Genomic DNA, 13119 nt, shown 5'->3' with positions numbered 1-13119 from the left:
AGAATCCTGTTTTCAAGGCGTTACTCAAGACATTACAATGTTGGAATGGTCTTATTTACACAAATTATATGTTACACATTTATACAGTACTTTATTAAGCAGTTTTATACTATTATTTAAATTTTATCTATACCAAACTAAACTTACCTTAGAGACACGGAAACTATAAATCAAGTACTTAAAAGATCTGTTCAAGGTTACATGGTCAATACATTGCAAATGCTGGACTGAAATCTAGGTCTTGTAACCAATTATGTAGTTATCCCAAAAAACACAGTCATCAACTTTTTTTCTCTCGTAATTTGTTTCTTTCTCCTAAAGTGGCATGTAAACGGAAAAGCCTGTAGACTAAAAGTTAATAGTTGAGGTTTTAGATGTATGAAGAGTTCTGAAAGAGATTACGTGCCCTAATTGAGAATTTCATCCCCCAGAAAAGTGGTGCTAAACAGGACAAAAGAGCTGATTAAGTGTATAAGTGATTAAGTTAAAATATAAGTCATACAAATTCTATTATCTTGCAACTTATTCTCCTGACTCTGAATTTTGCCTTCTCAAAAAAAGACTCTCTGCCTTCTCCGTTTATTGCAGAGTATTCTACTCTTATTTCCCCCCAAAGTTTATAAACATTTATCTGAGGGGCTGACGTTGTCAGAGAAAGCAAAGGAGTATTAATATCTAAGGGGGGCATCACTCCCCACAGCTCTCAGAAGCGTTGTTTAAATTTTCTTCCTGGATTCCCCATGAACACAAGAAAGGAATTTTGTGAGAATAATCAAGTGACATGCTGTTATGGTTAAATTGTGTCCCTTCAAAATACGTGTCTTAAATCCTAATCTCTATACCTGTGGTTAAAATCCCATTTAGGTATGGATTGTCTTTGTAATGTTAACGAGGCAGGATTAGTGTAGTACGTACCTTGAGTCAATCTCTTTCGAGCTATTAAAGAGATTGAACAAGTGAGCAGAGCAGAGACGGGAAAAGACTGATGCCAAGCCACATGGAGATCTCCAAAGAGCCAGGTAACAAGGTGAAGAGACAAACACCTTCCCCAGAACCAACAGAGACAGAAAGCCTTCCGTTGGAGCCAGCACCCTGAATTTGGTCTTCCAGCCTCCTAAACTGTGAGAAAATCAACTTCTGTTTGTTAAAGCCACCCACTGTGGATTTCTGATATAGCAGGAGTAGATAACTAAGACACATACAAAACACACACATACGTAAACAAATAAAACAACTGGTCTACCTGCTAACCCCCCAGTGCCATGGCTTTGAAATCATATATTGCAGGAAACAGATGTGGAGCTTTCAGGTCATTGTCCTGGGGGAAATGTGAAGTATTAAGTATTAAGTACTTCACAATTCCCCATTGCATCAAGTGGTGCTTCACTATTAAATAATATTATCCTGCCAGAAGAACAAGTTAGTCTTAAAAAAATACAACCAGAATGCTCCTTCGAAGTGAGGATGGCAGGACTTCATCTTGGTTAGTCTGGGCACTTGTGCTGACACTTGGACATTTCTATTTCTTCTGCTGAGTCTCCCACTGTCAGCAGAATTAACATTTTATTTGTGTGTTATTTTAATGGTCCAAACCATATGTCTTAGTCATCTAGTGCTGCTGTAACAGAAATGCCGCAACTGGATGACTTTAACAAGACAGATTTATTCTCTCACAGTCTAGTAGGCTAGAAGTCCAAATTCAGGGCATCAGCGCCAGGGGAAGGTTTTCTCTCTCTGTTGGCTCTGGAGGAAGGTCCTTCCCATCAATCTTCGCGGGAACCGCAGGTCCAAAGGACATGCCTTGCTCCTGGTGCTCCTGTCTTGGTGGTATAAGGTCCCCCTGTCTCTCTGCTTACTTCTCTCTCAGGACAGAGATTGGCTTAAAATACAATCTAATTTTGTAGATCTCATCAACATAACTGCCGCTAATCCATCTCACTAACATCATAGTGATAGAATTTACAACACACAGGAAAATCACATCGGATGATAAAATGGTGAACAATCACACATCACCAGGAATCATGGACCAGCCAAATCGATACACATATTTTGGGGGGACACAATTCAATCCATGACACCACATATACTGTAAATCAGCAGTATCAGGAAAGACCAGTCCCTAGAAAAGGATACCATGTTTACTAAAGTAGAGGGTCAGTGAAAATAAGGAAAATTCTCAATGAGATGGAGTGACAAACTAGCCTTAACAACGGATTAAAATATATCAAAGATTATGGAGATGGTGCAGGGTTGGGCAGTGTTTCATTCTGTTATACACAGGTTGCCATGAATTGAAACCCACTTGATGGCAACTGACAACAACATTCTGCTAACATTCATCCATGTAACCAATATTTATTATGTACCTTCCACGTGCAAGACAATGTGCTGGACACTCAGTGATGAACAAGACAGAGAAGATAAATAGGAACTATTTTCTTATATTCCTCAAGGAGTTTAAGCTAATATGATAGAGGCAAATATACTTATCACAATTTGCATGACTGCACTTTAAATAAGTTTTAAGAAGTTAAAAGAGTAAAAAAGTCAGCCACAGATCATTTTTTAAAACTGTCTAGGTAAGTCACCATGTCTAAAACTTATATACGAATTCAGAAATTTTTTAAGTGCATTTATTAATAACATTATGCTCACATGTCTTCAGAATCAGAAGGCTCTTCTTTAATGTGTTCATCTTCAATTTCATCTATTTCAAGATTGTCTTGTCGCATGTCTCCTACAGTGGGAACATCTATCAGTGTTCTGAACAGCTTTGAGAGATCTGGAAGTGAACATGTCCTCAACATCTAAAAAAAAAAAAAAAAAAAGCAGACTTTTTATTAGCAGTAAACCCACTGCCATCAAGTCTATTCCGACTCATAGTAACTCCATAGGGCACAGTAGAACTGCACCATAGTTTCCAAGTAGTGCCCGGTGAATTCAAACTGCCGACCTCTTGGTTAGCAGCCGTGGCACTTAACCACTATATCACCAGAGTTTCCGTTACGAGTAAAGGAATTAGAAAATAAAAATGAGGAGAAAATTATAAAATTAAGGCTAATAATAATTTATATTTTATATATAAAAATCATATACTTAGAACTAGAAGCTTCAGAGGTGACCTGCCCAACGTTAGAACATTAATTCTTCTGAATTTCAGTTATTTTTTCACCAAGAAAACTAAACTTGTGAGTTGGTTATATGCTTGGGTTACAACACACAGAGATTCATTTAAATGGCCTTTAAAAGATGCAGAGAGGTGTTTATTTTAAGAAAACACATGGAATGGAATTTTGAAATCTGTTAGGAATTAGGCCTTGCTAAAAAACCATCCATTCCTTACTTCTCATTACTCATGGCATATACTGTCCTTCTTTCATAATATCTGTTAAGTGTTCCTCTCATTTGCTATGGCCAGCCCTCTCCATATTTTCTTGCCCAAATCCTAGAGTGAGTGAGTTAGAAGTTGGCTAAGCACCATCACATGAAACTGGTGGGCCTTTGTATCCTTTAATCCTAGGAGTTGTGGTCAACATTGTTCAAATCAGAGGCCTGAAATCATTACAAAGAAAAGCCTAGCATTGCTTCCCAGAGCATGGGGCTGTAAGTGGGGTCTTTTCTACTACGACAGAAGGCTGCAAAGACAGGCATTTTGATGTCCGCGCTGAGGATCATTTACAGCAGTGGGGTGAGAAGGAACTCCGCAAACTGAGATGAGAAAAGACAGTGTACGACTGAGTTGTTGACAATGTGAATTTGTGTTGAGTAAGACCAAGAATAATAGGAATAGCCTCTGTCCGACCACTTTTCAACAACTAGAATATTATCAGTAGACAGGGCTATGAAAAAAATGTCTATACATGTAAGTCTCTGGGCAGGGTTAACTCTAAAAGGAATCCTTGAGATTTGGAACATGAATACTAAGGCCTGGATAAGAACCCAACACCAGATGGGGGGACTATGAGGAAAACAATGCTTAGCATATTAATGAAAATTTATATACTTGGCCTTTTTATTGGTACAATCTGTTTTTAAGAATAAAAAAGTATAGGTTTCCATCATTTGAACATAATTTACATATTATAGCACTTGAGAAAAAATGCTTATGAACTACAAGTTGGTGAAGATATACTGCTTGTTAAAGCACTACATAATGGTACTGAAAGTATCTCCTTCTGCTTAATCTCCCACTGTCAGCAGAATTTACCCGTGGCTTATCTAATATTTAAATGGTTCAAACCATGTATATCTTAAACCATTAGTATGCAAAATAAGCACCATGTAACGCCTCTGTCAGTTTGTCGTATTGTGGTGGCTTGCGTATTGCTTTGATGCTGGAAGTGATGCCACTGGTGTTTCAAATACAAGCAGGGTCAGCCATGGGGGAGAGTTTCAGTGAAGCTTCCAGGCTAAGACAGACTAGGAAGAAGGACCTGGTGGCCTACTTCTGAAAAAACTGGCCAGTGAAAACCTTCTGATTAACAGCAGAACGCTGTCTGATGTAGTGCTGGAAGGTGAACCCCTCAGGCTGGAAGGCACTCAAAACATGACTGGGAAAGAGCTGCCTCCTCAAAGTACAGTCACCTTTAATGATGTGGATGGAGTCAAGCTTGCATAATCTTCATTTGCTGATGTGGTACAGCTCAGAGTAAGAAACACCTGCAATTATCCATTAATAATAGGAATGTGCAATGTACGAAGTATGAATCAAAGAAAATGGGAAGTTGTCAAAAATGAAATGGAATACTTCAAGATTGATATCCTAGGCATTAGTAAGCTGAAGTGGACTGGTATTGGCCATTTGGAATCAGATAATCATATGGTCTACTATGCTGGGAATGGACAAATTGAAGATAATGGCTAAGCAGAGATTCTGCATTCAAACGTTTCAGCTCAATGGGTTTGGTTGGGTGGTTGGCTAAAACAGGAACCAAAAGGTGGCCTACACTAACTGAAGTTTAAATGCCAGGACTGCCTTCGTATACTGTAGAAGCAGTTATCCAAAGGCTTAGGGAGACTGAAACATTAAGAGCAGGTTTATCATGTTAGACCCATCCCCTATCCCAGCGAGTGCCCAGAGCACACACCTTTCACCACAACTGTGAGAAATAAATTTGTGAGGGGAGCCCCACCATCCTTGAAAAGTGCTGTGATTGCTCTTCTCTGTAGGTCAGATATAAAAGTGGGAGCTGCTACCACTGAACTAGTAATACTAAATGCAATGAGGATGATTAGATTCTGGACTGGCAGTGGCCAACTGTTAGTGCTTAATTGTCAAGAACAAGGGTGTAGTCACCATAATGACCAGCAGAGTCAAAGCAGTAATCAAAATAGCCTGACTTGCAGAGACCTATGTCTCTATATCTCTAGGAGTGAAATAAATGGGAAGTCTACTAAATTTTCACTTCAATATAAACAGAAAAGTCCTAGATTAAAAGAAGTTTAACTTGAATCACAAAAACAGAGGATCATGCCTCCTCAATCAATTCCCAGACTTGAGCCAGCTTACAGACCCACACCATTTGAATGAAGGGAGGGCAGGTCCCCTTGAGGAATGACTCCACTACACTGCCAAAGATTTATACTGTTAATCTTTCTTCCAGTCTTCCTGAAAGGGACCTACAGCCTTTACCAGCGTGACTATGCACTAGGGAAAAGAAAATAAACTTTCCAAAGATTACTGAACACTGTCTCTGAAATGACACTAATCCCAGGAGACCCAAAACATCACTATTGCCCACCACTTAGAGTAAGCGTAAATGGAGATCAGGTGATCAATGGAGTTTTAGCTCAAGTGTATCTCACAGTGGGTCCAGTAAGTTCCCTAACCCATTCTGTGGTGATTTCCCCAGTTCCAGAACACATAATTGGAAGAGACATACTTAGAAACTGGTAGAATCCCCACATTTGTTCCCTGACCTCTGGAGTGAGGGCTATTGTGGTAGGAAAAACCAAGTGGAAGTCACTAGAACTGCCCCTACCTAGTAAACTAAAATCAATACTGCAATCTTGGAGGGACTGCAGAGACTAGTGCTACTATCGAGGACTTAAGGCTACAGAGGTGGTGATTTCCACCACATGCCGATTCAACTCACCTATTTGGGCTGTGCAGAAAACACGTGGGTTCTTGGAGAATGACAGTGAATTATCGTAAACTTAATCAGGTAATTCCAACTGCAGCTGCTATTCCAGATATAGTATCATTGCTTGAGCAAATTAATACCATCTCTTGGTACATGGTACATATCTACCCATCTCACAAATGCGTTTTTTTCAATTCCTGTTAGCAAAGACCACCAAGAGCAGTTCATTTTCAGCTGGCAAGGCCAGCAATATACCTTCCCTGGCACACCTCATAGGCATATTAACTCTCCAGCCCTATGCAACAATTTAATCCACAGGGACCCTGACTACCTTTCATTTCCATAAGACATCATACTGGTTCACTACATTGATGACATCATGCTGATTGGACCTAATGAGCAAGAAGTAGCAAGTAGCCTAGACTTATCAGAAGATATTTGCATGCCAGAGAGTGATAAATACACCTGACAAAATTCAGGAGCCTCCCACCTCAGAGAAATTTCTAGGGGTCCAGTAGTGTAGGGCATGTTGTTGAGAAGAAGGGTTGATGAAAACTAATAGGTCTGAGAACGTGAGTGAACCCCAAGCAGGACAAATATGTACACATATCCAAAAGCCTTACCAAAACATATCCTAACTGCATAAAATTGTTAAAAAAAAAAAAAAGGTGATAAGGTTTTAAAAGCAGCCAAATGATGATAAAAATGCCCACAAATTTCTTCTCAGAAACAATGCAACCCAAAAGACAAAATAATTCTTTATGTAGTGAAAACACCCTTCTAAAATAAAGATGCAACAAAAACTTTTTCATACGAACAAAAGTTGAAAAAATTAACCACCAGCAGGGTTACATTACAAGAAGTGTTAAAGGAAGTTCTTAAAGTGGAGGGAAAATAATACCAGATGGAAACTTGAATTCTACACAAAGGAATGAAGAATGTCAGAAATGGTAAACATGTAAATATAAAATATATTCTTAATTTTAAGACCAAAGAAGAACTGATGTCTTTGAATTGTGGTGATGGGGAATACCAAATATACCATGGATTGCCAAAACAACGAACAAGTCTGTCCTGGAAGAAGTATGACCAGAATGCTCCTTAGAAGCAAAGATGGTGAGACTACATCTCACATACTTTGGACATGTTATCAGGAGGGATCAGCCCCTGGAGGAGGACATCACGCTTGGTAAAGTAGAGGGTCAGCAAGAAAGAGGAAGACCCTCAATGAGATGGCTGACACAGTGGGTGCAACAACGGGCTTCAGCATAACAACGATTGTGAGGATGGCGCAGGACCAGGCAGTGTTTTGTTCTGTTGTACATAGGGTTACTATGAGTCAGAACTGACTTGACAGCACCTACCAACAACCACAAAAGGTAACTGAATGTTTAAAGCAAAAACAACAAATATGTATTTTGAATTTTATAACATATGTGAAAGTAAACTATAGGACAATAATACCATAAAGAATAGGCAGAAGGGTGGAAATGATTATACTCTTTAAAGTTCTGATGTTACATGTTCAGTGGTATATTATTTGAGGAAAGTCTGTGAGAAGCTAAAGATGTTTCTTGAAAACCAAGAATGACCACTAAATATTTTTTTAAAAAGAGGTACAGCTTATGTCAGGGATTGAATTATATCCCCCCAAAAATGTGTGCATCAATTTGGTTAGGCCACGATTCCCAGTTCTGTGTGGTTGTCCTCCATTTTCTGATTGTAATTTTATGTTGAGAGGTCTAGGGTGGGATTGTAACACCACCCTTACTCAGGTCATCTCCCTGATCCAAGGTAAAGGGAGTTTCCCTGGGTTGTTGCCTGCACCACCTTTTACCTCTCAAGAGATAAAAGGAAAGGGAAGGAAGCAGAGGTTGGGGACCTCATACCACCAAGAAACAGCACCGGGAACAGAGCGTGTCCTTTCGACATAGGGTCCCTGTGCCTGAAAAGCTCCTCAACCAGGGGAAGATTGAGGACAAGGACCTCCCTCCAGAGCCAACAGAGAGAGACAGCCTTCCCCTAGAGCCGACGCCCTGAATTTGGACTTGTAACCTACTAGACTGTAAGAAAATAAATTTCTCTTTGTTAAAGCCATCCACATGTGGTATTTCTTTTATGACAGAACTAGATGACTAAGACAGCTTATAAGCAAATAGAAATAAAACCCAGTGCTAAAAGATACTCAATTCAAATGAAGGAAGAATAAGAGTTTAAAAAAAAAAGGAAAAAGTGATGAAACAAATGGCAAAAGGGTAGATTTAAATGAAATCATATTGATAATTACATTAAACGTAATGGTCTAACTATTTCAATTAAAAGGCAGAGATTGTCAGACTAGGTAAAAAAAAAAGGCAAGATCCAATTATATGTTCACTACAAGAAATCTACTTTAAAGTTATAGTTTCAATAAAAGTAAAAGGATATAAAAATACACACAAACACTAAGCATAAGAAAGCTAGAATGACTATATTAAAATCAGACAAAGTAAATTTCAGAACAGTGATAAACAGGTCATTTCATAATGATAAAGAGGTCAATTCACCAAGAAAATATAACTAATCTTAATTAAAAAAAAAAAAATTTTTTTTTTTTTTTTAGTAAAAGAGCTTCAAAATACATAAAACAAAGCTGACTGAAAGTAAAAGTAGATAAATTTACAATTATGGCTGGAAATTTTGACACCCCTTTCTTAGTAATTGATAAACAAGTGGTTAAGTGCTCAGCTGCTAACTGAAAGGTTGGCAGTTTGAACCCACTAGCTGCTCCGCTGGCAGTCGGCTTCTATAAAGATTAGTCCTGGAAACCCTATGGAGCAGTTCCACTCTGTCCTGTAGGGTCACTATGAGTCATAACTGACTTGATGTCAATGGGTTTGGTTTGGTTTTAAACACTATCAAACAAAGAGGGACAGATGATTGTGAGAAATGGATCAATTCACCCAGCAGACATAATAATCCTAAATTTGTATTCGCCCAATAACAGAGCTCCAAAATACATGAAACAATAACTGATAGAATTAAAAGAAGGAATAGACAACTCCACAATTAAATCTAAAGATTTCAATCTTTCTCAGGAATTGATAGGACAAGTATGCCAAAACAAACAAAAAACAGTAAAGACATAGCATACGTGTAAAACAGTATCAACCAGTTTGACTTAACTAACATTTATAGAACACATCACTCAACAAAAGAATACACATCCTTTTCAAAAAAGCTGTCGGAGTAGAACCCAGCAGCCAAGGAGACTAAGGAGTGACTGATGAATTCAGAGAAAAACTAGGAGAGTATGATACAAAGGAAACCAACAGATAGAATGATTTAAAGAGAAAGGTGTCTATCAACTCTGAAGATTAAAAAAGCAAGTAAGGTGACAGAGCAATGGTACAGGTAATTGATGATTCTGATTCTCACAGGAGCGGGTTTAGTGAAGCAGAATGAAGGCCATATTGGAATGTACTGGGAAGTGAATGGAAATGGACCTTGCAAAGACACGTTAAAGATGTTTGCTTGTGAAAGGGAGCAGAGAAATGAGTGGTAGAAGAGAGAAGGGCATGTGCTCAAGGGAAGTTTGCTGTTTACAGTGCGGTTTATGAGAATATATATGCTGAGTAAATGATCCACTATAAAGGAGGAAGTTGATGGTACAGATTAGAGTGACGAAAGTAAAGGAGTGAATTTTTTGAGAAGGTGGAAGAGCTGAGATCCAGAGCACAAAAAGAATTTCCTTTAATAGAAAAAAAAGACACGATACGGAAGTTTTTCAAGAACTTTTAGTAAAAAATTCTGTAAGAGGTTCAGTTATTCTGTCTCAGTATAGAATTTACAAATATTTATGAATAATTTTTACTATTTCTTCATGATTCACAACCACCATTACGAGAATTGATTATTTACTATTCTGGCCTGGTGATGAATTCTAATGATCTCAGAGAATCATGGCATAGGCAGGGATGGATTTCCGTTTTGCCTTAAACGGATACACATTGCTGTGATTTTCCTGTGGCGTTTTTTTGTTTTGTTTTTTGGCTTCTTCCCTCAAAGTCCTGTACATGAAACCTGTATCGTTACCTCCAATTTGCTGTGCTAATCTACAGGAAAGAAGTACAGCCACAGAAGGATTAAGGCTGAACTGAGGACATGAAGGGAAATCAAATAACCCAATGTATTATGCAAGTAATATTAATCTTATATACAGCACAAAAAAAAGCTCTGGGCTAAAGACAGCTATACTTCTTACCTATAAAAGAAAGTAGATGAATGACACCATAGTCCTATCTGTCCCACCAATAGGTCTTTTTATCTAACTCCCAAGATCATAAATTTCTTTTGGCAGGTTATATCTTCCAAAATCTGGCTGCTACTAGATAAGCGAAGAACTTTAACAATTTCTACATTTAAGATAAATATAAGAAAGTATTCCATAAAATAAAAAGCACACCCACTTAGAAAACTGAAACTGAAAATCAAAATGACATTTTAAAAAGAGTCAAGGATGAAAGAATTCGGGCAAATAACTCATATATACAGCTCAAATATATGAAAACATGCTCAATCTCACTGGTAAATACATATTTAAAAAAATTAATACCATTACTCATCCATTAAAAGACAATTTCAAAATAATTAATAATTGTTACTGCTAGTTAGGGTATAGAGAAACAGATGCACTCTCACATTCTAGCAGTATAAACAGTTTGCTAGAGAGGAATTAGGAAACATTAAATAGAACTTTTTTGAATTCTACCTACAGAAATTCATTTTATGGAAATAATTGGGGATATGCACAAAGACAGCCGTGAGTACCAAAAAAAATCTGTTGCCTTTCAGCTGATTCCAACTCATAGCTACCCTATAGGACAGAGAAGAACGAGAGAGTAGAACCGTCCCATAGGGTTTCGAAGGAGTGGCTGATGAATATGAACTGCTGACCTTTTTGGTTAGTAACCGAATGCTTAACCACAGAGCCACCATGGCTCCAGAGCTGTGGGTAGGTGGTTACAATAATAAAAATTGAAACCTAAAGGCCCAACAATAGAAAAGGATTAACTAAAAAGAATTATGATATAGCAGCACAATGAAATATACAGACATTAAAAGTTATGTGAGAGAATATTTAACAAAATGACAAAATGCTTGTAATATTATAATATATATTAAATATAAAAGCAGGTTACAAAAAGAGTTTGTATAATATGCTATTTTGGTAAAAAGTTATTTATTGGTACATATATGAAAAGTAATGCAACAAAAGAGTATGTTATTTTTACTAGTATTTTAAAATTTTCTACAGAGGATAATGTTCTAATTGGTTATATATTTTTAAAAATAACAAGTGAGAAGAAGTAAGAGGTCTGAAAGCTGGAAAGTGCATATAAACATCTACTAATCTTTTTACATACAAACCAGGCAATGTGGCGCTTCTGCCCATTTAAGATATATTGCTTTAGCTTAATCTCATATTAAAAGTAGGAGTTGGGTAGGGTATGGCCAAGGGAGAGGGTAGTGTAAGGAAGACCTTTTATGCAAGTAGAAGTATGAAAAGCATCCCAAGGTGAGACAGTCTCTGTCCTAGCCGCACTCTCCACGGCAATTTCTTTTCAGTGTCTCGGAAAAGGAGATGGAGAATTTTTGGTGTTTTTGTTCATTTTGACGTATGTGTGTTTGTATGTGTTTACATTTTTAAGGAATTACAACTCAACACTATGGTTTTTCAATGAAAAACAATCAATAAAAATATCAAATGGAAAAATTCTCCATTTGAGTAACATACTTGCCTTTGGGTTGTTTGCATCAAATAGACCAGTTGAAAGACCAATCAACAATGAATTCTTGCTTTTGTTTTTTGGTGGTGAATCAGAGCGAGAACGAAGTGGAAAGGACTCTTCTGGTGAACACTGAATTGACTGAACTTCAGAGGCTATTTTCAAGTCTTCAGATTGAACCACTTTATGGAAAAATGGTTCTGGTGGCATAGGTTTATCTACATCACATTTGAAGTGCGACGAATCATCGATTTCAGGCTCTGTGGTATAAGGAAGAAACGATGTTGAATCTATATGATATACTTCTAAGTGACAGTGATAATGCGTGTATTTAACATGAATTCTAGCAAATAAGTCTATCCAGAAAGTTAAAAGGTGTGTAATTCTATTACTTTATAAAATAACCATTAACATGATAGACTATCTTCAGAAAGTAGATTTAATATATTAAATACTTTTATTATATTAGAAGTTTTAAAATGTAGGCATGAATCCAAGGAAATATGAAAAAATACACTGTTTATCCACTCATAATTAGTTCTGGTTATCCCTTGGTGGTACAACTGGTTAAGTGCTCGACTAATCGCTGAAAGGTTGGCAGTTTGAACCCACTCAGAGGTGCCTCGGAAGACAGGCCTGGTAATCCGCTTCGGAAAGGTCCCAGCCACGAAAACCCTATGGAGCGGTTCTACTCTGCACACGTGAAGCCACCCTAAGCTGGAATCAACCTGACAGCTACTAATAACATTAGTTAGGGAAAAAAAATGTACATTTCCTAGTACTATTAAAAACGAGATGGCAACTTAATGTCTTAAGTACACTGACTGAATTTTGGCAGTCAATTATTTTTAACTTGAATATTCATTAAAATAATTGACAAAAAAAATTTTACTGTCAAAGTTGCCATACAATCCAGGCTTATTAACCAATGCATTCAGTGCTCTATGCCTATTAAATTTTCTAAATGATTGAGGTGACTGATAAGGGATTTTCAGTATTTATATGTTGCACAAATAAAACAGGTTGGTACTAACAACCTTCTAGAAAGTAACTAGAGTTATACAATGATGTTTACCTATCTGAACTGCACTAAGTTGGTCCGCATTCCTCAGGATTTCATCTTCAGAAACCTCATTTTGCTGAATGGTGATCCTATCTTCCAACCTGCCAAAAATGAGTACACCAGAAAAAAAAAAAAAAAAAGTTTACTGGAAATAAAAACATTCTAAAATATACAAAATGGAACATAAGTTCCCTAGCATCCT

General features: G+C 37.4%; 1 protein-coding gene across 1 annotated transcript in view; it reads right to left on the bottom strand.

Annotated features, from left to right (window-relative positions):
• Positions 1 to 13119, bottom strand: part of NEK1 (NIMA related kinase 1) — a 200528-nt gene that overhangs the window by 15128 nt on the left and 172281 nt on the right. The window contains exons 30-32 of the mRNA XM_064273582.1: positions 12930 to 13018; positions 11867 to 12114; positions 2659 to 2810 (exon numbers count right to left, since the gene is read on the bottom strand). Coding sequence (XP_064129652.1) covers positions 2659 to 2810; positions 11867 to 12114; positions 12930 to 13018 — 489 coding nt within the window. The remainder of the gene's footprint in view (positions 1 to 2658; positions 2811 to 11866; positions 12115 to 12929; positions 13019 to 13119) is intronic.

Source organism: Loxodonta africana, chromosome 21, assembly GCF_030014295.1.
Source record: "Loxodonta africana isolate mLoxAfr1 chromosome 21, mLoxAfr1.hap2, whole genome shotgun sequence".
NCBI lineage: Eukaryota > Metazoa > Chordata > Mammalia > Proboscidea > Elephantidae > Loxodonta > Loxodonta africana.
Note: the sequence above shows the minus strand (reverse complement) of the source record. Positions and strands in the feature narration are given on the sequence as shown.